Source organism: Ursus arctos, unplaced genomic scaffold, assembly GCF_023065955.2.
Source record: "Ursus arctos isolate Adak ecotype North America unplaced genomic scaffold, UrsArc2.0 scaffold_34, whole genome shotgun sequence".
Taxonomy (NCBI): domain Eukaryota; kingdom Metazoa; phylum Chordata; class Mammalia; order Carnivora; family Ursidae; genus Ursus; species Ursus arctos.
In genome coordinates this window covers 14535714-14558856 of record NW_026623030.1, presented here as the reverse complement: position 1 = coordinate 14558856, position 23143 = coordinate 14535714, and the positions used below count along the sequence as shown (strand labels likewise).

Sequence of the window (23143 nt, the reverse complement as noted above, 5' to 3'; positions counted from 1 at the left end):
TGTCCATCTATAAAACGGGGCTACAGACAGAACCTACCTCACAGGGAGAGGATGAAACGAGAAAACACAGACAACAAATCCAGCACAGAGTAAACTCACGGTTGGCACCCGGGAGCGAGCAGTCGCTGTCACTTCTCCTGCTGCTGTGAAGGTTGGTGGAACCCTTATCGTTCACGGGCCTTGAGGCACTCGACCGTGCCTGTGTTACAGATGAGGACCCGGAGGCTCAGAGAGCTTATGTGGCCAGGCCCGGACCAAGCATCCTCTTGACCTCTGTATCCTTCCTGAGCCTTCTACGGCATGAAAGACCCACAAGACCCTGCTTCGTGCGGCTCCCATTGGAGTGAGAGGAACAGGTGAGTGAACAGTGGCCACTCAGTGGCATGAGCAGACACGCGGACACCCATTTCACAGACGGAGAGATGGAGGCCCGGAGTGGAGGAGAACAACCTGGAGTTACCTTTTGGCCAGCCAGGCCGGTCTCTGTGCCTGGGGCTCGGGGCGAAGAACCAGGAAGAGGAGGGACAAACAAACAGGGAGCCCAGAGGCATGGCTGGATGAACCCTGAGCTCAGACAGTACTCGGGCCCTGGGGGAGGCAAGCCCCAGGCAGAGGCAGTGGAAGGGGGTGATGGATCAGAGGCAGGAGGCTTGTGTGAGGAGGAGTGACGAGTGACAAGGTCAGTCTGTACGGACCATGAAACATTTAGGTCAATGGCCAGCAAATGGCAAGGTTGGAAACTTCTTTTGTCCTCGGGCACCAGGGAGTCGGTGATGGTGTCTGAGCACAGGAGCAGCCACTGAAGGAAAGGAGCATGCTAGGCAGGGCATGGGTGGGGTGGCCCCAGGAGCTGTGGCCTCTTCCGGCCTCCCTGGGGCGGATGGCCAAGCCCGCCACGCTCACACATGCTCTTCACCTGAGCAGACCGCAGGCGCGCCCAGGCTCAGAAACCCACTGCCCGCCTGCTTGCTCGTCAGATGCACCAGTCACGCCAGAAGAGTTGAGTGAGCTTCAGTAAAGGACGATCCCCCCCCACCCAGACCAAGATCGAGCATGTTCCCATCACCCCAGAAGCCTCCGTCCAGCCCCTCCTAAACCGTCCCCCGCGAGGGTAGCCACTGAGCTGATTTCTACCACTCTGGATTGGCTTTGCCTGTTCTTGGACGTTTTATCATTGAAGCCACATAGTTTGCAAATAGCCCTTGATGTCTAGCCTCCTTAACTCAGCGTGTGTTTGAGATTCGTGCACTTTGGTGCGTGTATCAACTGCGTGCTCCTTTTTATCCCGCGTAGTGCCCCATTGTTCATTTATCCACTCGCCAGACGGTGGACCTTTGGATTGCCTCCCGCTTTTTGGCTGTGGTGAGTAAAGCTGCCATAAACACTGCACACAGGTCTCTGGGCGGATGCACGTCTTCGTCCTCTTGCAGAAAGACCTAGGAAAGGGATTTCAAGGTTGCCCGGGCGTGCAACTAGGTGCAAATACACAATACGGTGAATGCACATCTGACCTTGTAAGACACCGCCACACTGGCTGCATTCTGGCTTCTCCACGTCCTTACATGGTACTGTGGGGCTTGAATGGGAGTCCTCCTGGTGGCACGAGGTGACATCTCACAGAGGCTGTCATTTGCATTCCCCCGGTGGCTAATGACGTTGAGCATCCTTTCCAGCAGCCTTCTTGACACTTCCGCCTGGAGACGACCAGACCCTGGAGACTCTTCAGGGCCGAAGCCCAACCCACCACCCAACTAGCTTCCCAGTTATCTCTCGATTCCTCACCTCTCGCACCCCCCACCCTGGCTCAGGGCCTCTTAACCTCACACAGCCTTGCCTGCCTCCCTGCAGCCACTCTGGCTCCTTCCCGCTGCCCCAGCCTCATCCATTCTCCCAGTGCCCCCCAGCCTGTACTCTACACTGTCCTCAGTGCCTGGAACATTCTCCTCTCTACCCCTACCCTCCACAACTCTGCACCTGTCCAGCCTCAAACATTGTTCTGACCTCTCCCCACCCCATCCCCCAAGGTCCAGCCACATCGCACATGCTCACAGCCCCCAGCACTCCTCCTTTTTGGGCTCCAGGACAAAAGGGTGATCATTTCATGAATCTCTCACTCTCCCTCCAGGCCAGGAGCCCCAAAAGGCATCCCCAGGCCTGTCTCGCCCACATGGCATCGCCAGGACCTAGCATGGTGCCTGGCACAGGGTGGACACACCATGACATTCGCGTTATGTGGCCCGGCTGAGTGGCAGATGGGGCGGGGTATAGAGGGCAAGCTTGAGGAGCCTCTCCCCAGATCAGCTGCCGAATGAACCACCGCAGGGCTGGCAACCCCAGCCCGGAAGATGCAAGAGACCTAGAGTAAACTTAGTCTGCGTCCCCCGCTCTCGCCCCCATTTCCTGATTTCCTGTCTACCCTCCTTCCTTCCCTGCCGCCAGAGCTGAAGTCAGCAGAGTGTGCTTTCTTAGCAATGCAACCTGCTGGTGCAAGTGATCCAGCCTCCTGAGCCTCTGTTTCCCTAGCAGTAAAATGGGATAACAATTATGCTCACGTCCCAGGTGGCTGTGAGGCCTGAGTAGATCACACCGATGAAGTGTTCGGCATGGGGCTGGATGTGCACTAAATGCCCAGGACACGCTGGCCCCACGCCCCCCGCCATCTCTCTTTGTCCTAGACCCCAGCATTACTGCATCCTCTCTGCAAGGAGAGAGCTGGCTTCGACCCTGTCACCTTCCCAGGTACCATTGCCTTCCCTCGGCCACCAGGAGCTGCAAGGGTGACTGATAGGAACTTCCAGATGCCAGGACAGGTTAGCATCGGGGAGAGTTTGGGGCATGGCATGACCCCAGGAACCCCACTGTGACACGAAGGACAGCACGACATTGAGGTAGGAACAGGGTTTTCTGATTCAGGCCTGGGTTCCCGTCCCAGATCCTATGTGTGACCCAAGACAGGTGACTTCACCTCAGTTTCTTCTTCTGTAAAATGAGGAGAATACGAGTCCTCCTTCCCCGGTTGTTTGAGGGGATTCGTGGAGATGTTGCAGATGTTCATGCTCAGAATATACGTGCCGAATGGATGAATGGGTGATTCAGGCAGTGATGTTCAAGGTCGAGGGGAGGTCGGGGCAGGAGCAGTTCACAGGGGTGCGCAGGACCCAGCCTATAGCCATCTCCGAGGGCCAACTGTTAGATTTTTAGAATTTTGTAAGCCAGTTGTTTCATAAGTTAAATTATAAAAGGCCTCCAATGCTCAACAGTCATCACTTCCTAATTATTTTGCTACATTCCGCTTTTATCTACGTCCTTGAGATGATTTACATTTGTTGTATCATTTATTTTATACATAGTTGGTGGCTCAGAAACAGCCATGGGAGCATTTACACCAAGGACATCGGCAAGCACCACAGATCACCGCTTGGGTACAAATCCAGCCAAGGAGCCCGTGTTCTGGGTCTGCAGCCCGTCCCTGGCTCCTGGCTCCGCAATCCCTGCTCCTCGAACACTGGGAAGCTCCCGGCTCTCCCCGGCTCCAAGAGCTGGCGGCGGGCGCCCCCTGGTGGCTGCTTCAAGCACCTGTCATCCCTTGACGCCCACTTCAGTCCAGAGCCTGGGAGAGAGCCGCCAAGGGGAGACCTGTGGGGTCACAGTGTCCTCCAGCGGAGGGGGGGGGGGGGACGTGGGGACCTGCTCCCTGTCCAGAAGGACGGGGTGACAAGGCCCCACAGAGACTGCTCAGATGTCCCCCAAGTCCTTCGGCCTCTGGGTCCCCAGGTCCAGGACGTTGAGTCCCCCACGTGATTTTTCTCATCATTTCCAAAGGGCAAGTAAATCACGTTTCTCCTAACGCACAATCCCACCTCTTCCAGGGTCAGCTGCCCCGGCCCAGGGTGGACACTCGTCTCCCACCAAAGCGCCCCGAACACCTTCCTCGTGTGTCACACTTGTTCCAGAGAGTCAGGGGGCAGGGCCGACATTCCTCCACTTCTCACTGACTGCCCCCATGGCCTGCCACGTTCCCTCCTGCCTGTCCCTTGTCTCTCACCCCCCTCTCCAGCTGCAGCCAATACCTACCCAGATTCAACCTTGTCTTTGAACTCTCTGCGGACCACAACCTGAAGTGAAGGGATCCGTGGCTCCCAAAGAGGCTGCTGGAGGTATTTTTCTAGAAGAGAAAAAGTCCACCAAGAGGAGCTGTACTGCTCTCCCAGAGGTAGAACAACGTGAAGCAGCAGTTCCTTCTCCCGATATCGAAGGGACAGAAAAGCATCAGGAGGCAGAAGATTCCAGGTCTGAATCCGGGCTCAGCCACTGTCGAAGCTTTGGCTTTCTGATCCGACCCTCGGGGTCCGTGTGGGTCCGAATGCGGTAATGTAGGCACACGGCGAACGCAGCGTGAATTGGGCGACCGACAGTCCTGATTTGTTGGGGCTGCGGAGTTTCCCCCAATATGGGGCTCCTAGTGCTAAATTCTCAAAGTCCCACACAAACCGGGCCGTTGGCTCATCCAACGCTTAAATCAGCGGTCAGCAAACAGAGCCTGACGCCTGTTTGTAAATGAAGTTTTATTAGAACCCAGCCGACCCCATTCATTTGGGACACGCTGTCCATGACGCATTCGATCTCTGAGGACTGAGGATGGGGTTGAGAAGGTGCAGCGGAGACCACGTGGTCTGTGAAACGTAAAATATTTTTGGTCTCACCATTTAAGAAAATGTTTGCCGGCCCCAAACCTTGTAGGCTGCAGCTGTGCTCAGCCCTGTGAGTGGGTATTAAATGGGAGACAGGCCCCCTTGTAAAAGGCAGAGGTCAGGGTGGGTTTCCAGGGAGGAAATGCCTTGACATTGAAAGGCATATTTGTCTGAGATTTGGTGTGGGGCAGTTGGGGGGAGGCCAGAACTGGGTCAAGGGGGGAGTTGAAAAAAGTGGATTCGGGGACTAGCCTCCCTGTCCCCCCAACAGCCTAAAACCTTCCCCAGCTGCCCAAGGATGTACCAAGATACTCCCAGTGTCCAAGAGACAACACTGAAGTCAACTTTAGGCCCATACAGGGGGCTTCCTGGAGGGGGCTGGGGGTAAACAGCAAAGGACCAACGCCCCACCAGAAGGAGGCACCCTGATACCCTGAAACATTCAGCCATCATTTGTTCATCAAATATTTATTAAAGGCCTGTTCTGTACCAGGCCCTAGGCTGGAAGGTGGGATACTTCAGTGAACAAGACAGAGCCCTCCCTAAAACGCAGGCACAGGGGCAGACGAGAGAGGGCAGGATGGGGGTACTCACTGGTCCACACAGCCCCGAAGAAGGGTATACCCCTGGGCTCGCCAAGTATGCCCCAGACTTCGCAGGCCAGGATCTCACCCTGGGCTCCCTGGGGAGATGCCCAAGAAAACCCAAGCTGCCCCCAAGTCGGGGTTGACCAGGAATCGCCTCAGGATCCCGGCACTCCTCCCCCCAGCGTCCCCTTCCTGTACGGTGACCAGAGCAACCAGAAGACTCTGGGTCTTCCCTGGGCACAGGGATATGAGACCTCAACGGTGGGAGGCAGGGAGGTGGAGGGATGACTCCGGTCTTCCCTGGAGGTGGAAGACAAGGCGGCTCCCTCACCAGTCCTGCTTTGGCTGCAGGAGTTCGGTCGCTTTTGGGCCTGTGGGGCAACCAGGGGCCCCGTCCTAAAGATCCCCATCCCCGGGGGCCCCAAGGAAGCCCAGACCTGTGGAACAGAGCCGGGGTGCTCGGTTGTGGCCCGGTGGGCCTTGGAGGGAGCGAGGAGCCTGGGTCCTGCTCAGGTGGACAAGCCGGAGGCGTTACGGGAGGAAGCTCTGCAAGGTGAGGTCATCCCCATCTCGGCCCTCGCCAGGCTCCGCCTTTAGGCCCTGGCTCTTGGCATTGGGCAGGCCCCCATTGGCCGTGGCAGTGGGCACGTCGCCCCCCTCAGGCAGCAGGGACGAGATGCAGACCATCTCGGTGGGGGAATAATTGCGCACCGGGTACATATGATTCTTGCGGGAGAGGCGGACAGCCAGCACCACTGTGCACACAAGAAAAGTCGTGGCTACCAGGGCCAGGATGAGGATGGCCAGCAGACACTGCTTCACGGGGATGTGGTCCGGGGCTGCTGTGGGGTTGGGGGCCACAGAGCTCTGTGGGGAGAGACGCTGCCTATTTTTCCATTGGTTGGTGAGGGCATCAGACAAATTGCCTACTGCCGCAGTGGTGCTGTTGTGAGGATCAGAGGTCACAAGAGGGACCGTGGTTAGGCGCCATATGGTGGCAGGTCCTGTGGATGGGGCCTTTGTGGTTGCTGGATCTGTAGACGGGGCCTCTGTGGCAGCGGGCTCCGTGGACAGGGCGTCTGTGGCTTCTGGCCCCGTGGACAGGGTCTCCATGACAGTAGACTCCATGGTCAGGGCCTCTGTGGCAGTGGGCTCCGTGGACAGGGCATCCGTGGCTTCTGGCCCCGTGGACAGGGTCTCCATGACAGTTGACTCCATGGTCAGGGCCTCTGTGGCAGTGGGCTCCGTGGACAGGGCATCCGTGGCTTCTGGCCCCATGGACAGAGTCTCCATGACAGTAGACTCCATGGATGGGGCCTCTGTGACTGCAGGTTGTGTGGTCGGTGCCTCTGTGGCTGCTGGCTCTGTGGACAGGGCCTCAGTGGTGGCCAGCTCTGTGGATGGAGCCCCCTCTGTGGATGGAGCCTCTGTGATGGGAGGTAATGTCGTGGCCGGTTCTTTGGTGAGTGGGTCCCGTGTGACAGGAATCCCCTGTGTGGCCACTTCCATGCTCAGATTCCGCATGGCCACCCCTTCCACGTCCAGGCCAGCAGAGTCCCCTGGGGCCACCTGCAGAGTGGCTGGCTCAGGAGTTCCATGCCCCAATGTTGCCAACTCAGCCAGAAGTTGAGGGGTCAGGGCCAAAGAGCCGGGGTTATCGGTAAGCATTTCCGGGGGCTCTGTGCCTTCCGTAGGGTAGTCATACGAGTCCACATCTTGGTCCTCATCCACTTGTCTCGGGCGCCGGGCAAGCAGGGCATCTGGGGCCACCTTGGTTCCATTCCCCCCTATCTCCCCCAGCTGGAGGCTGCTGCCAGGGCCCAGCAAAATCAGAAGCAGGACTTGCAGAGGCATGGCACCTGGAGGGAGACACGGACAGAGGGACATCAGGACAGCTTCACCCCTGGGCCTGCCAAGCCCCCTCGACTGCAATCATGGACAGCCGCAGACAGGAGTATGTCTGATCTGGGGCAGGCACTTGGCGTCAAGCATCTTCACGACCCAGGGCACACCTGGTACATGGTAGCTCCCCAGCAAATAGCAATTGTTATTACTTATCAATATCAATAGGTCCACCTGGAGGGCCCTGCAACTCTCCTTATATGGTGCATAGAAGTTCTATGTGCCTCCCTACCCTTTGTGATTAAGACTTCAAAGTTGTGGGCAAGATGTCCGCTGGGGTATAGAAAGAAACTATCAGAGCTTCTAGTTAGACTCTCGCTCCTTTGTGATTTCTGATTCACACACAAAAATATCATGAGCCCCGTAGTACCTGCTTCCAGTTCACAGACAGATCAACGTACACATATTATCTACTAACGGCATCCATGAGCCAGAGAGTCTGGAGACGACGGGTCTACAGGATAAAACCGCTTGTTTGGGCCTTTGAGGCCTTTTGGAGTCTGTTCCTGACCCATCTCTCCATGTCCCTCTGTTCTACTTTCCTTTGTCTTGGCTCCCACCCTACACAGTGCAGACTGTCCCTCAGATTCTCACTTTTTCCCAACCTCTCTTGGTGTCTCGGCTTGATTTTGTCCTCACTTCCACAACTGGGATGACAGTACCTACCTAGTAGTTTATTGTGAGGTTGAAATAGGGAATGTCTACAAAGCCCTTAGCACTTTGTTCACATCACAAGCTCTAGCAAAGGGCGGCTATTTGGCTCCATCAGTAAGCCTCTCCTGTAAGTCCTCAAGGGCCCAGAGCCATCAACTGTACTATCTGGGGCCAGGAGAAAACTCCCATCTCTTCAGAACAGCCCTGCCCTTGGGGAGCTGAGAGTCACCTCACTTACCTGAGGGCCCATTCTTCTGTGACCCTTCAACCAGCCCCCTGACCAGTAGCCAGAAAGGGCAGGGTCTCTCCTTTCAGCCAACTCCTTGGTCTTTCTTCCTGGCCTTGTGAACACCTATTCTTTCTTGATGGCTCTCCCTCCCCTTACGCTCCCCCTGGCAGTGGCCGGTTGTTTGCGGGATTCAGAATCATGCACTTGAGGACCCCGTGGGGAGTGACAGCTGTGTCCTGGGCCAGGATTCAGGTATTCCTGGTTTTCTTGGACATAATACCCTCAGCGGGATGCAATCCCAGGCACGGTGTCTGGGGCAGAGCCTGGATCATTTCCAATACTTTTCCTTGTTCTTCACATAATTTAGAGCAGAGACCAGTTGCCCATCCTTCCTTGAGTGACTGTCACTTACTCATAGGCCCCTTAGCTTCTAGGCTCAACCTGACCTCCTTCACCTGTTAGTTCATGTTGGTTTCTAAAATGCCAGTGCGATCATGTCTTTAAATAATTTCTCAAACCAAACTTTATGAGATTTGCACCAGACACATCAGGCCTTCACAATTATCTTCATTTCACTAAGGAGGGATAAGGCTCAGACAGGTAAAGCAACTTGCCCAAAGGCACACAGCTGGCAAGCGGCAGAGATCTGACTGGAGCCCACTGAAGATTCAGGAAGGCTTTGTGGAGAAACCTGAGGGGGTAGAAGGAGCAAAGTCTTGGAAGAGACCTTAGCTTGCTGTGTCTGTGGCTGGGGTTGGGGACCCAGTTGAGAGAAGGCAGGCAGAGTAAGAATAAGAAGGACCTTGGAGCTCCTGGGTGGCTTAGCTGGTTACACGTCTGACTCTTGATTTTGGCTCAGGTCATGATCTCAGGGTCATGGGATTAAGCTCCCCTTTAGCTCAGTGCTCAGCATGGAGTCTGCTTGAGGTTCTCTCTCCCCCTTTCCCTCTGCCTCTCCCGCCTCAATAAACAAATAAATCTTTTAAAGAAGAAGAAAGAAGAAGAAGGAAGAAGAAGGAAGAAGAAGAAGGAAGAAGAAGAAGGAAGAAGGAAGAAGAAGAACAACAACAATAACCTTGAGGGCCATCTCATCCAGAAAGGTCAGCCCCATATGTACCAGGTGCTATGCGGGGCACAGGATTGAGAACACAGACTATGGGGTCAGACAAAAAGATGTTCAGGTCCCAGCTCTGTCCCTTATAAGCTATATGACCTTGAATTTCTGAGCCTCAGTTTTCTCATCTGTAAAATGGGGATACCAATCTGCATCTATCTCATCAAGCTGTTAAGGGAATGCAACAAGATGATGGACTCAAAAGTTCCAGGCTCACAGTAGATGCTTAATATATGTATCACACACACACACACACACACACACACACACACACACACACACATACACATTTTTTGCCTCCCAACTTGCCTTTAGGAGGCAGAGTATCTTTGCACAGGGGTGGAGTTCCTGCTTGGGCGTAGCCTTGGCCTTGCTTTCCTGGTGGTGGGGGGTGTGGACTTCAGGATCCGTATTTCAAAATTACAAAGACTTGTACCCAGCACCCCCGCTTGGGCAGTTCTCGGTTCCTGGAAGGCAGAGCCCTCAGCCACTTCCTGGAAGCAGACAGGGTGGGGGCAAGAACAAAAAGCCCCACACGTAGGTTCCTGCATGGAGGAGGCACTTTGATGAGTCAGGACCTGACTTTCTGCAGCCCAGAGGTGGGGAGGAAGGTATGGAAGGGGCGGCTGCCCTCTCCCTGTGACCATCCCCACCATCCCCTGCATGCAGAGGCCACCTGGAGGAGAAACCACTCAGCAGCTGTGTAACCTCAGTTTCCCTATCTGTAAAATGGGCGACCTTGCTTCAAAGAATGGAGCTGAGAATCAAATAGCATGCTGCAGGGAAGGTCCCTGATATCTGGCATCCAGCAGGGGTGTTTTACTGGGGGAGCCTCTTCGGGGCTGTGGACAGAGATGCAGAGGAAAGAGAAAGCTCAGAGTCAGGGAAGGTACGGACGCGGCAGCCTCCCTACCACCCCCAGGGGCAGTGAGGGACTCTGTGGGGTCCGGCGCGAGAGCAGAGACCCCCGTGTTTGTGGAGATAGCTCTTAGTGCTGAAAATCTCTCACCCCCTGTTGCCTCAGTCCCAGGCAAGCTGGGCTGGCTGGTCACCCCAGCCTGGTGCCTGTCACCCCACGGCCTTCAAGGGAGAGGGACCACAGACACCCCAGCCACGAGACGGGTTGTGGCTGGGCAGACATCGGCCCATTTGACAGGAAGAAAATCCAGCTCCTGGGCATTCTGTGGCTCTGAGGGGGCCGTGCAGGTGGCAAGGAGAGGGGCGGAGTGTGAGCGCTGTGTCTGGCAGGTAGGATACCGACTTTAATATTTGCTAAGGTAAATATATTGTAATACAATGAGAATGGCTTACCAGAAGGCCCCCACTGCGGCTGGACCATTCCACACAGCACTGGGAGCTACGAGTCCCATTATACAGATGAGGACAGCAGGGCTCAGAAGAGCGAAGGCAATTCCTCAGAGCGGTGAAGCCCCACCTTACACCTTTCTCCCCCCCGGAGGCAGGAAAACGGTCACTTATCACAGGAGAGGGGCTCTGAGAGAGGGGCAGAGAGCTGCCACATCCTATCTGTCTTCCTGCTTGCCTAACGGAGTAGGTCAGATAGGGCCCGTTTCCTGTCTTACCCTAAAACCAGGTCGCTCTGCCGGGGCCCCACCCAGGCTGTGGAGGGGCAAGCGGCTGCCGGGGGCCCACACCCTGCTCCAGACACGGCTGTGTGCGGCTATCCTGGGCTGCTCGGGAAAGACACCGTGGCAACTCCAAGAAGCTTGGGACTTCACAGTCAGAATCTGGCATCCCGGGAATCCCAGCACTCAAGAGTTTGGAAGCTTAGGACCGGAAAGACTAAGCATCTCAGGGTGTGGGTCGAGCACTGGCCAAGAGAAGGGGAGGCTCCAAGTCAGTAAGTAGGTCAAACCGAGGCCCAGATGTCCCTCTCCCGCGCTTCCCCAGACCCCAGGGCAGTTCTCAGTCCTGGCAACCAGGACAGGCCCTGGCCCAACTCGAGATCAGGTCCAGCATCGAACCAATTGAGGGCCCAGCTCTGCATGCACAAGCTGTGTGACCTTGGGCAACTGAACTCACCTCTCTGAGCCACAGGTGCCACATGTGGAATACAAGGACAATGCTAGCATGTGCACTTGTGGGGTTGTTGTGGGTTGAAGTGAGCCGGTTCAGGTTGAGTGTTTGGCACACAGTAAATGCTCAATAACGGCCAGCTGTTGTCTCTGTCATTCTGCATTCAGGGCCATATCCCGGAAAGATCCCCAACCCCAGAATAGCTTTGACATACCTCCGATCTTGTCAGTCAGAGAGGGCCGGGATAAGGAGCCCTAGAAAACTGTCTCCACGGCAAGCCCTGGGCCACCCCTGGTTTGCAAATCACAGGTATCAGGTGTAGACCATGTTCCAGGGACTGATCTAAGAGCCACATATGAATCACTAGCTCACTCAGGCCCTAACACCTCCTCTACTAACCGCATGTGAAAATGGGGAAACCGAGACCCACTTGGCACCTAGAGTCACATACCCAGTAAGAGAGCGCTCAGCAACTTGCGTGTTCTCGTTCCAGATCCAACTCACAGTCACAGTCTCCTATCGTCCATTCTCTGGAGCTGAGCAAATGGTGCCTTCTCCAAGAAGCCATCCTGGATTGCTCAGGCACAATTAGTCACTCCCATTGTTGAAACCGTTTAAAATACTGTTTACTGTCTAAAACTCCATTCCCATTGGCCCATAAACGTCAAGAGGACAGGAACCACAGATGTCTTGCTGCTCACACCCCATGCTCAGGGCTTAGCAGACAGACAGGCACTTCACAGGCCTTGTGACATTTGCCCGGTGGGGCGCAGGCACGGTGGCAGCCCCACCACCGCCTCCACCAGACTGCAAGCTTTTGCAGGGCAGAGTCTCCACTGGGTCCCCAGCACCGACAGGCCTGGCCTCCTGGGGGTTCATTAAAGGCCCGTTGCAGGAGGGGACTCGTGAACAGACAGAGGCAACCAGCACTCAGGTTCTTGTCCTGCCCTTCCTGACCTTTTCTCTGCATCGCCCCCGAGCCCCTATCAAGGAGCCCTTTCAGACGGGTTTTTTACCTAATTACCACCTGTCCCCATAAACTGTAATACCGCAGATACACCTGTTACTGTTCCATAGCTCTTTGCAGGAACACAAGCCCCAGTGACCACTAAGACTTTTTCTGCCCCCTGCCCAGCCCCCCAAAACAAAACAAAACAAAACAAAGCAAAACAAAACCAACTTTCGCCTTCTGGACCCTGAATTTGCTAGCCTGGTACAGAGGAGGCAAGATATTTAGCACAAATGAATTCAAAGAGACCTACACCTAGTTTCAGTTTAACAACTGAGGATTGTCTGAAGAATTGTCTGTGTAGACAGGCAGGTGGACCAGCGCAGAGACAGACAGACACACTCCAGCCACCCTATCTCCTAGCCTGAACCCCACGTCCTACCATCATCCTCTTGCTCACTCTCAGCAAAGGAAACCCAGAGACCACAGCTGGGGTCACTCTGGGCTCCATGAGGGTCCTGCAGCCAGATGGGGGGGGGCAGCAAGTCCAAGCCAGCCACCTCCCAGCCAGGCCACGATGGGTAGCTGCTTCTCCTCTCTGAGCCTCGATTTTCTCATCTGCACAAGGGGGGCACAGCATTCCTGGATGATTCCCAGCCCCTCGGAAGGCCCTGCTCCTGCCTGGCCAAGCTTCCCGGGAGGCGCTCAGCCTGGCAGCCCAGCCGCTTCCGCCATCCGGGCTTCAATCTCCCCTGGCCTCTGGCCAAGCCTGGTGAGGGAGGCATCTACCACTTCGGGTGTGGCCAGGCCAGCCCTGGAGGAAGCCGCTGAGGGGTCTGGGGCCAGGAGAGTCACCTCCTGAGTTCCCTGCCGACCCAGAGGCCTGGTCTCGGGGGGCTCGAAGTCAGAGATGGGAAAAGAAGAAAACAAGAGGGTCCAAGAAGGAGGAAGAGAATTCTAGGCGACTGGAGCATTGATCATTGTCTATGGGTGTTTGTGCGCACGTGTGTGTGTGTGTGTGTGTGTGTGTTGGGGGGTCACCGCTTTAGGTACCACCCCTGCCAGCCATTCTTATTCTCCTTTATGCCCCTAAAGCACCTCAAATACAAATTATTAAGAGTATTCTAATTATTATGATTATTTTCTCTTTTGCTAGCAATATTAGTATCCTAATTCTGGTATTTTCCTAATTTGCTACGTACCAGTGTCATTTTCTCAACTTTATAAAAAGCAGGAAGAACATCACTTTGGGGACAATACTGTCTTGGAGCCATAGCCTAAGAGGCTTCAAGACACAGCTTGCACCTGCTCTCCCTCTCTGCAATCACCCATCAAACCCCAGCTCTGCTCCGAGCAAACCCCTTCACCCCCTGTTCCTCGCATGAAAAGAGAGGCAGCATGATTTTTAGGGAAATGTTCCCAATTTCTCTGATTTTTTTCAACTTTAGAGCCCCTCCCCCTCCTTTAAGCCAGCAGCTGCTGGCAAGCCTGACGGGGAGGGTAGGGTGGAAGTTGAGGGAGCAGGATCCAGAAGAGACAGTGGAATAAGGCCATGACCTTGATCCCGAGCTGCCGGGGCTCTGGTTTGGAGCTCGGGTCCTGTCCCGGGGCCTGCTCTCTGCTGTCAGGCGGGCCTCCTGGTCGCAGCCCCCCCCTCAGCTGCTCCCTGCGGTTTTGCGAGCCAGCACTTACCGTGCTCAGCAGAGCATGGGACAGGTGCCTCGTGGGCCCAGGAGAAGCGGCTTCTCTGCCTTCGCCACTGGGACAGAGCCCACGCTGCCAGAGCACTGCCGTGGCACCCCAGCCGTGGTCCTGGACCCCGCCAACCCTCAGCGGCCTGTGCGAAAGAAGGAAGCGAGAATGTGGTTACTCAGACAGGGCCACGTGACGGCCCACACCCCCTTGTTTGTGACAGCTTTGGTGGCAGTGTGGATTGAGACTGGGTGGGAGACTGGGACCTGCTGTGTCCTCTTGGGTTCTGGTAACCACACACATGCCGAAAACCACATGGAAGCTTCCTGGGGAGGGCTGGTTGAGAGGTATGACCCCACGGTGATGGGAAGTAGGGGTGAGGGGGGCCCCACCCTGGAAGGAAGGGAGTGACCAGATGCAAATAAGGATGGTTCTAGATTCTTGTCCAAGGAGGGACTCAGGGTGGGAGAAGCCACGGAACATAGACCTTCCTGAGATTTGCAAATATGACGCAGCCATTCTTTCAGGATCCTTCTCTAGGTGCACAGGTGGTCCTTTTAGCGACAAGCCGTACCTGCTCTGAGTCGCTACGTGGCAAATTCCACCGGTGCGAGACCTGCCTATTTTACTCTCCATCCTGACTCGTTGCTCCGTCAATTCTGGCACCCCAGGCTGGGTGCTCTGACATGCAAGCAATTCCAGGCTCTGGTCCTCCCATAGCTCTTCATCTGGTGGGGAAGCCAGCAGGTGAACAAGTGAACAGACCATTACAGACAGGAATGTCACCATGCGGTGAACTAAGGAGGGGCCCCTACCCCCCCACCCCGGGCAGGGGAGGGGGGTGTCAGGAGAATCTTCCAAGAAGTGGCACGGGGAATGACAAGTAGGGGTGGGCTGGGTGGGCAGCCCAGGAGGAAAGCAAAGGCATCCCAGGCAGAGGGCACAGAGTGGCCAAAGGCCCGGAGACATAAGAAAGCACCGAACTCTCAAGGCGGTGAAGGAAAGCGTCCTCTCCCAGGGTCCGGCCTGTGGCTCTGCACCAGGTGGGATACGGAGCATATGCAGACAGGGGTATGAACATATGCAGACAGGGTAATGGAAACCTTACGCACAGGTGGGTTGTTTTAAAATGATAACGGGAGACCCAGTGGGTGTTCACCACGACAGAACCTCCATTCCAGGCGTGCCTGGGTGGCTCAGTTGGTTAAGCATCTGCCTTTGGCTCAGGTCATGATCCCAGGGCTCTGGGATCCAGCCCTGTGGCGGACTTCCTGCTCAGTGGGGAGTCTGCCTCTCCCACTCCCCCTGCCCCTCCCCTCAACTCGTGCACGCTTTCTCTCTCAAATAAATAGATGAATAAAATAAAAAAAATAAAAAAAAAAGAACCTCTGTTCTTGAAGTGGCCAAAAACTCCCCCAGTCTGTACAGAGACAGGAACTCTAAGACCCCCAAAGGGGAGGTGAGAATAATGTTAGAACTTCCCACTCTCCCCCAGTAGGTTTAGAAATAGCCAGCCCTCAGGAGCAGGGACTGAGAAACTCTGAACAGACCCACGCCGGGCCTGGAGGCCACTCTCAGGTTACAGGCATTCCAGGCAGATGTTTTAGCCTGAGTCCATGAGCACATCAGAAACAGGACAGTCCCCCTGCTGGGGACTGCCTTGGGCCCCCACCCCTCACCCTTCAACCCAGCTCATCCTGAACCAGAGCCCATCACCAGATCCACAGCTGTGAAACCAACGGTGAGGTCCTAAAGATACAGAGGACAAGGGAGGGTGACCTACCTTCCCAGTCTGCCTGGGACTGAAGGGGCTCTGGGGATGTGGGACTTTCAGGCTTAAAACTGGGTAAGTCCCTGGCAAACCAAAAGGACTTGGTCACCCTAGAGCAGGGACCAGCCCCGTCCAGGCCATGGGGCCAGGGCAGCTGGTCATTTGCTAAGTTCTGAATGGGGTGGCATCAGAGACTTTGACCCCCACCTTCAGCACTGGGGTGGAAGAACTGGGGGGGGGGGTTGTTCCGGAGCAAGCGGATGCAGGTCCCACATCCCCCAGATGCATCCCTTCCTCCCTGTCCCAGATGCAGCCACAAGCCGCTTCTCAGGAGGGTCGGGCACAACCTGGGGAAAAGGAAACCGTACCACAGACCCGCCCCTGGTTCTTTATGCCATCTGTGAGCTTTGAAAACCATCCAGGAGCAGGGCCCTACAGGGGAAAACACTCAAGGCCAGGGGGCTGATAACTGGCCTCCTACGAGCTGCGTGACCCTGGGCAAGTCTCTTCTCTCGAGCCTCGGCTTCCTCCCCTGCAAAGCCTTGTAATACAAATGCTTAACATTTCCTTGGCCTCTGTCACTCACCAGACACCGTGCATCATAGCAGCTCATAGAAGGCTCAGAGCAGTCTTTTGGGGGAAACTGAGGCTCAAAGCGAGGCCGTGCCTTGCTCAAGGTCCCACACAGTAGGGGGCAGAGCCAAGTCCAGGCAGCCGGAGGGAAAAGCCCCCTATCGCACCCCGTGGCCTGTGAGGGTGCTGGCTCGGGATCCACATGCAGGGAGTTCTGTCTGCAGAGCAGCAAGTCCTCTGCGTAAGGAAGGGAGTAACTTAGGGGCCGGGAAGTTACCTCAAGGTAAGACTTGAGCAGCTAAATGTGCCTTGCCGAGGAGCAAATATCGCTACGAGGATTCCGGCTCGTGTCGTCTGTGTGAAGACCAGAAAAACCACATCTCATGATTCAAGCATTCAAAGTGAGCAGGTTTCCACTTCCACAGGCGAAGCCCAAAAAAGGCCTCCACAAATGCCTTCAGAGAGCAAAGCGATGATCCTTAACGTGAAAGAAACACTGGAAAAAACGTGCAAGTCCCATCCTAACGGAAACCTGCCCCTCCGAGCGTGACACGGGTGTGACAGCTGCACGTATGCTGAATGCGTACCGAGCCCTCACGCCTCGTTAGTGGAAAAGCAGGTGTAAAGATGTATAAATAGGGTACTTTTAGCTGTGGGTGGGTGCTCTGAGGAGGCACTGATGGAAATGCTCACAGCAATCATCTCTGGGTGGCCCAGTGATGGGGGGCCCTTCTCTTTCCCATACATCTTCCTGCCCTATATTTTTAGACAGAAAAATGTAGATAACGACATATATGTCAGCTTTATTATCAGGAAACAGAGACTTTAAGCAGCGCAAGGACTTGATAGATACCCAGATTTCAGGATGACTTGACATTTACCACCGTCTGTCTCCACCCTCCTGGGGTGTTTGGGGGACGGTCCCTCCCACGCCCCAGCCCTGTGTTTCTCAGGGCTCCCAGCTATGGTTTCCCAAGGCCCTTGGCCACAGCGATGGGGGCCAGTCACATCACTTCCTCAAACGTTCCTCAGCCTGACTCTGGAGGAGTGTCTGGAGGGGTTTAGGAACCTACTCAGACATCGTAGACTAACCCCCCCAAGGGGGCAACTCCTTCCCTAGAATAGGATCAAGGAGCTTTTCCTGTAAAAGGCCAGAGATAGAATCTTCTCAGCTTTGTGGATCTGTCCCAAATATTCAACTCTGTGGTGGTAACATGGAAACAGCCAGGGTCCATATGTAATAAGTGGGTGTGGCTGTGAGCCAATAACGCTTTCTTTGTAAAAAAAACAGGCGGAGGAACTGATTTGTCCTATACGCTGCAGTTTACTGACCCCTGACCTAGAAAAATGAGAGACATTGGCTATGGGGAGAACCAAACCGGAATAAGAAATGAATGGGTCCCCGCGAATGGACAGAATGAAACACGGGTCCCCTTAAGACTATGCCGCTGGCTTTCTCAGGGCAGGACACATGCATTGAGCCCTGAGTGCCAGATACTGGGATGAGCTGCACACAAGACACCTACTGTCCTTGCCCTCTGCGGGCCTACAGATTAGTGGCCAGGTCAAAAGCCACCATCCAGGGCCACTGGATATAGCCAGGTGGAAAAACAGGGGTCTGAGAATGAGGAGAATTGAATCCTTGCCTCAAGCTTGCTGTGTGGCTTTAGGGAATTCACTTGACCTCTCTGGGATTGTCTCAGCTGGAAAATGGAGGCATGAATGCTTAGTGCAAAACAATGCAAGGAAAAATAAAAGTCCAAGAGTAGGTTGGGCTGCAGTTGTAGGCAGAGCCCAATCACCTCACCTGACTCCCTTGAGTCCATCTATCCTAAATCTTAAGAGCAAAACCCACAATGAGTCTCCGGTCCCTAGCCCTCAATGTATAATCCTTGCTCCAAGTGCAGGAACTCTCTCCCTATGCAGGATTCAATGGCTCCCCATTGCTTTTTTTTTTGTTTTTTGAAGATTTTATTTATTTATTTATGTATTTATATATTTATTTATTTGAGAGAATGAGCAGTGGGGAGGGGTAGAGGGGAGGAGAGAAAGAAGGGGGGAGAGAGACAGAAAAAGAGAGAGAGGGGTGCCTGGGTGGCACAGCGGTTGAGCGTCTGCCTTCGGCTCAGGGCGTGATCCTGGCGTTCTGGGATCGAGCCCCACATCAGGCTCCTCCGCTATGAGCCTGCTTCTTCCTCTCCCACTCCCCCTGCTTGTGTTCCCTCTCTCGCTGGCTGTCTCTATCTCTGTCGAATAAATAAATAAAATCTTTAAAAAAAAAAAAGAGAGAGAGAGAGAAAGAGGGAATGAGAGAGAGAGAGAGAGAAGCAGACTCCCTGAGCAGGAAGCCCACCTTGGGGCCAATCCCAGGACCCAGAGATCACAGCCTGAGTCCAAGACAGATACTCAACTGACTGAGCCACCCAGGCGTCCCTCCCTGTGGCTTTTAGAATAAAGACTCAAATCCCTGACATGGCAGCCAATGACTTGACCCCTCTTCCCCTCCAGCCTCATCTCACTCACATGCCCCCTTGTTCTCTGCTCCAGTGCCTTCTTTCAGCAACTCTTATGTTTCCTCCTGACACAGGACCTTTGCACATACAGTTCCTTCTGCTTGGAGCATTGCTTACTGCTCATCACCTGTGTAACTCCTACTCACAATTTAGACCCAGTTCATGTGCCATCTATCTCCTCAGGAAAAGCCTTTCCTGACCCCCGACCCTACTCTGAGATCTCAGAACACTGCGCCCCTCTCCAACATGCATGTCATTCCTTGATACAAATCTCTCTCCCTGGAAGCTCCAGAAGAAACCCACTGCCCACCATTGCATCTCCTGGGCCAAGCACAGTGCCTGGCATATAAGAAAAATAATGGCTAACACTTATCAGGTGCTTCCTCAAGCCAGGCACTGTCCTAGGCTCTTGACACATTTGTCACAATTAAACAAACGTAATTTAATATGTCACAACCGCCCTTCGAGGTATTATTAGTATTCTTGTTTTTGGATGGGGGGAAAAAAACCAAGGCCCAGAGAGGTTAAGTAACTTACCTGAGGTCACACAGCTAGTAAGTGGGAGAGCCAGGATTTAAACCCAAGCTCTCTTATTACAGAGCCTAAATTCAATCATGGTAGATGTTTGTTGAATAGATATACAAACTGTCACTGCTTCTCCTGGCAGACCCTGCCCATTACAATTGGTCCAAGGGGATGCAATGCTCCCCACCACTCTCCAACAGGATGTGAACTGCTGAGGTGTGGCGCGGGAACCACAATCAGCAAAGCCAGTGAGTATTAGGTTCCTCTCCATTCGGACCCCAGTGGTGGGGCTAGCCTGGGAACCAAGGGCCACTTATGGGCCTTTTGGCAAACATGTGCTCCGAGGGGGTTCACTAACCCGTTACTGCTGGAGCAGCCCCATTTTAAAGCTCACTGGCCCCCAAACTTGGACAAGCAAAGATCTGACATCCGAGCAATCCACCACCTCCTTACACCTGGGCACCCCTAAGTGGTCGTCCGCACACTAAATGCAGTTTTGCTTACATTAGCCGATGGGTGACAATGCTTGTAGCTGCCACGTGATGGTGTTCACCCCAGCTGGGCGGGGGCCTGTCTGGTTGCATTTCGCTCCTCTGTTGTTTCTGGGTGGGGAGTGGAGTAGGGAACTGTTCACACCACTGACCAGTATAGCTGCCATGTAGAGACAGAGGAAAGCCAGCAAAGCTTACCTTCGACCTGGTATTTACCAGGCATAAGCGGGTCAACCGTGCATTCAGCTAGTGAGGAAAATGAGAGAGAGAAAAAAATTAAACACTTGTGGAATCCTGAAATTTTGTGCATGGGCAAGGACTGCACCTGACAGGCCAGGTATACAGCTGAGACCTGAATATCTATTTGTAATTTGCTGAGAACGCATTGTGGCTCCTCCCACCCCCCTAAGATGCCCATTTCCCTGAAAATGGGGAAAACAGAGGGGAAAATGGGGTCACATCTAGAATCATGCCTGCCTTCTAAAGTGGCCAATCTGCCTCCTAGGAAGCTGAGGCTCAGGGAAGGGCCCAGGTGGATTTCAGTCTAGGTTGGCCAGACCAGACCACAAAACCTACAGCTTCGTTTCTCTGTGGCAGCATTGGAAAATGACCCGCCATGGGTATCCCTTGTTCAAACGAAAGCAGAGATCTCATAGAGAACAAAGTTGCTTTAATGACCGGGAGGTGTTGGGGGAGGGGTCATACCCAAGGGCCTGCCCTCCCCCCTTCCCCAACACACACATACTCTTTGATTGAAGGGAGGGCTCACAGGCTGTGATTTGCCAATATGAAACATCTAAAGGGGAAATGGCCACTTTGGGGCCCACCACAGATGCGACGCAATTCCCCTTCTCAAATGGGAACAGAACCTTGGGGAGCCCTGGATTCTGGCTGTCACTCTGGGCAGCCCAGGAGCGCCTTCTGGGATGAAGGTCTGCAGAGTGAAGGTGCTCCTCCAGAGTAATGGAGAACAGGGGCTCCCCAGGGTCTCACCACGTCAGCGTGGATGCTGGAGAGTGGCCAACGCAGGGGCTGGTCCCAGACCTGGAAGGCCAGAGGGTAATCAAATATAGAAATGTGCTCAACTCAGGTTTTTCCTACAGTAGCAGGTGAAGATATCAATGCCTCCAATGGCCACCCCGAGCACTGGGTCTGGTGGTACAGTGATGGAGAACTCTGGATCTCAGACCTCAAGGGGCTCTGATGAAGGAGAAATACCACCAGGAGGAAGGAGTCTTGGTTGCAAACTTATCTCAAACTGGCTTTAGCAGCAATAGGATTCCTGAAGTAGCCCATGGGATTTGAGGCTAGAAACGTAGCTGGATCTTATGCATGGATTCAGGGAACTGAAGGGACCAGCAGCTTTTTCTCCATCACTGCACACTTGCTCTGCCTGCTTGCTCCTGACCGTCCCCAAATCCCAGGCCTCTGTAAAGGGAAACTCAGATTCGGTACCACACAAGGTGGCTCCAAAGGGCACACTGGCCCAGCCCGGTGAGGGTCACATTCTGGAAGCAAAGTACTGCCACACAGACAATCCAACAGCATCCCCGTCCCCAAAATGTCTGTTTTCATTCATTTATTTAGCAAATATTTTTATTTTTTACTATTTTTCTTAAGATTTTTTTTTTCAATTTTATTTGACAGAGACAGAGTGAGCACAGGCAGAGGGAGCAACAGGCAGAGGGAGAGGGAGAAGCTGGCTCCCCACTGAGCAGGGAGCCCGATGTGGGGCTCAATCCCAGCACCCTGGGATCATGACCTGAGCCGAAGGCAGACGCTTCACCAACCGAGCCACCCAGGCCCCCTCGCAAATATCTTTATTTCTTTTTTTTTAATTTAAATTCAATTAGCCAATATATAGTACAGATGTAGTTTCAGATGTAGGGTTCAATGATTCATCAGTTGCATATAACACCCAGTTCTCATGACATCATGTGCCCTCCTTAATGCCCGTCACCCAGTCACACCATCCCCCCACTCACCCACCTCCCCTTCTGCAGCCCTCAGTTTGTTTCCCAGAGTCAGGAGTCTCTCATGGTTTGTCTCCTTCTCTGATTTCTTCCCAGTTTTCCCTTCCTTCCCCTATGATCTTCTGCACCATTTCTTATATTCCACTTGTGTGAAACTGTGTAATTGTCTTTCTCTGATTGACTTATTCCACTTAGCATAATACCTTCCAGTTCCATCCACATCAATATAAATAGTAGGTATTCATCCTTTCCAATGGCTGAGTAATATTCCATTGTATATATGAACCACGTCTTCTTTATCCATTCATCTGTTGAAGGACATCTCGGCTCCTTCCAGTTTGGCTATTGTGGACATTGCTGCTATGAACATTGGGGTGCAGGTGCCTCTTTGGATCACTACATTTGTATCTTTGGAGTAAATACCCAGTAGTGCAATTGCTGGGTCATAGGGTAGCTCTATTTTTAACTTCTTGAGGAACCTCCATACTGTTTTCCAGAATGGCTGCACCAGCTTGCATTCCCACCAACAGTGTAAGAGGGTTCCCCTTTCTTCACATCCTCGCCAACATTTCTTTCCTGTCTTGTTAATTTTAGCCATTCTGATTGGTGTGAGGTGGTATCTCATTGTGGTTTTGGTTTGTATTTACCTGATACCAAGTGATGTGGAGCATTTTTTCATGTGTCTGTTGGCCATCTGGATGTCTTCTTTGGAGAAATGTCTGTTCATGTCTTCTGCCCATTTCTTGACTGGATTATTTGGTTTTTGGGTGTTGAGTTTGATTTTTTTATAGGTCTTGGATACCAGCCCTTTATCTGTAATGTCATTTGCAAATATCTTCTCTCATTCCATAGGTTTCCTTTTTATCTTGATGAAGACCCAATAGTTCATTTTTCCTTGTTTCCCTTGCCTTTAGAGACGTGTCTTACAAGAAGTTTCACTCTAGCAAGTATTTTTAAAAACAATCTGCCAGATCCTGGGGATAATAGTGCATGAAATGAATTCCTGTCCTTGCGGAGTTTATATTGAATTCAGGGGAGACAGTCAAAATCTCAATTGAAGTTGATACATCTGGTGGGAATAAGGTGTTATGGGGAAGATGGCAGGGGAGAGAGAATGACGTGGTAAGCCTTGCAGATACCGGGGTGGAGGAAGGATGGGTGGTCTGGAAAGAGCCGTGCACGTAAATACCAAAGGTAGGAGGCCTCCCGAAAACAAGGGGACATCAGGAGAGGCGGGCAGGGAGGCAGCTGGGCCAGCCAAACGTGAGGAGGCCAGCTTAGTGGGAGGAGAAACCATAGGGGGTTTTGACTCTAAATATGGGGGTCAGCAAGCTTTTCCTTAGTAGGCCAAATTGTAAATATGTTAGGGTTTGTGGTCATAGAGTCTCCGTTGCAACTCAACTCTGAAGGTATAAAGGAAAAGCAGCCACTGATGTTGTTTA

The 23143-nt window shown here is 53.5% G+C and overlaps 1 protein-coding gene across 1 annotated transcript; it reads right to left on the bottom strand.

Annotated features, from left to right (window-relative positions):
- Positions 1-4550: 4550 nt before the first annotated feature.
- On the bottom strand, positions 4551-14026 carry SELPLG (selectin P ligand). The gene is made up of 2 exons (XM_026515049.4): positions 13856-14026; positions 4551-7137 (listed from the first exon to the last, which is right to left on the bottom strand). Exon 2 carries the CDS (start codon positions 7130-7132, stop codon positions 5810-5812), a length of 1323 nt encoding a protein of 440 aa, XP_026370834.2. The 5' UTR covers positions 7133-7137; positions 13856-14026; the 3' UTR covers positions 4551-5809.
- Between the last annotated feature and the right edge of the window lie 9117 nt (positions 14027-23143).

What these genes read in the sequence shown, in the direction of transcription:
- SELPLG (XM_026515049.4), bottom strand. Translation starts at nt 7,132, where the DNA reads ATGCCTCTGCAAGTCCTGCTTCTGATTTTGCTGGGCCCTGGCAGCAGC.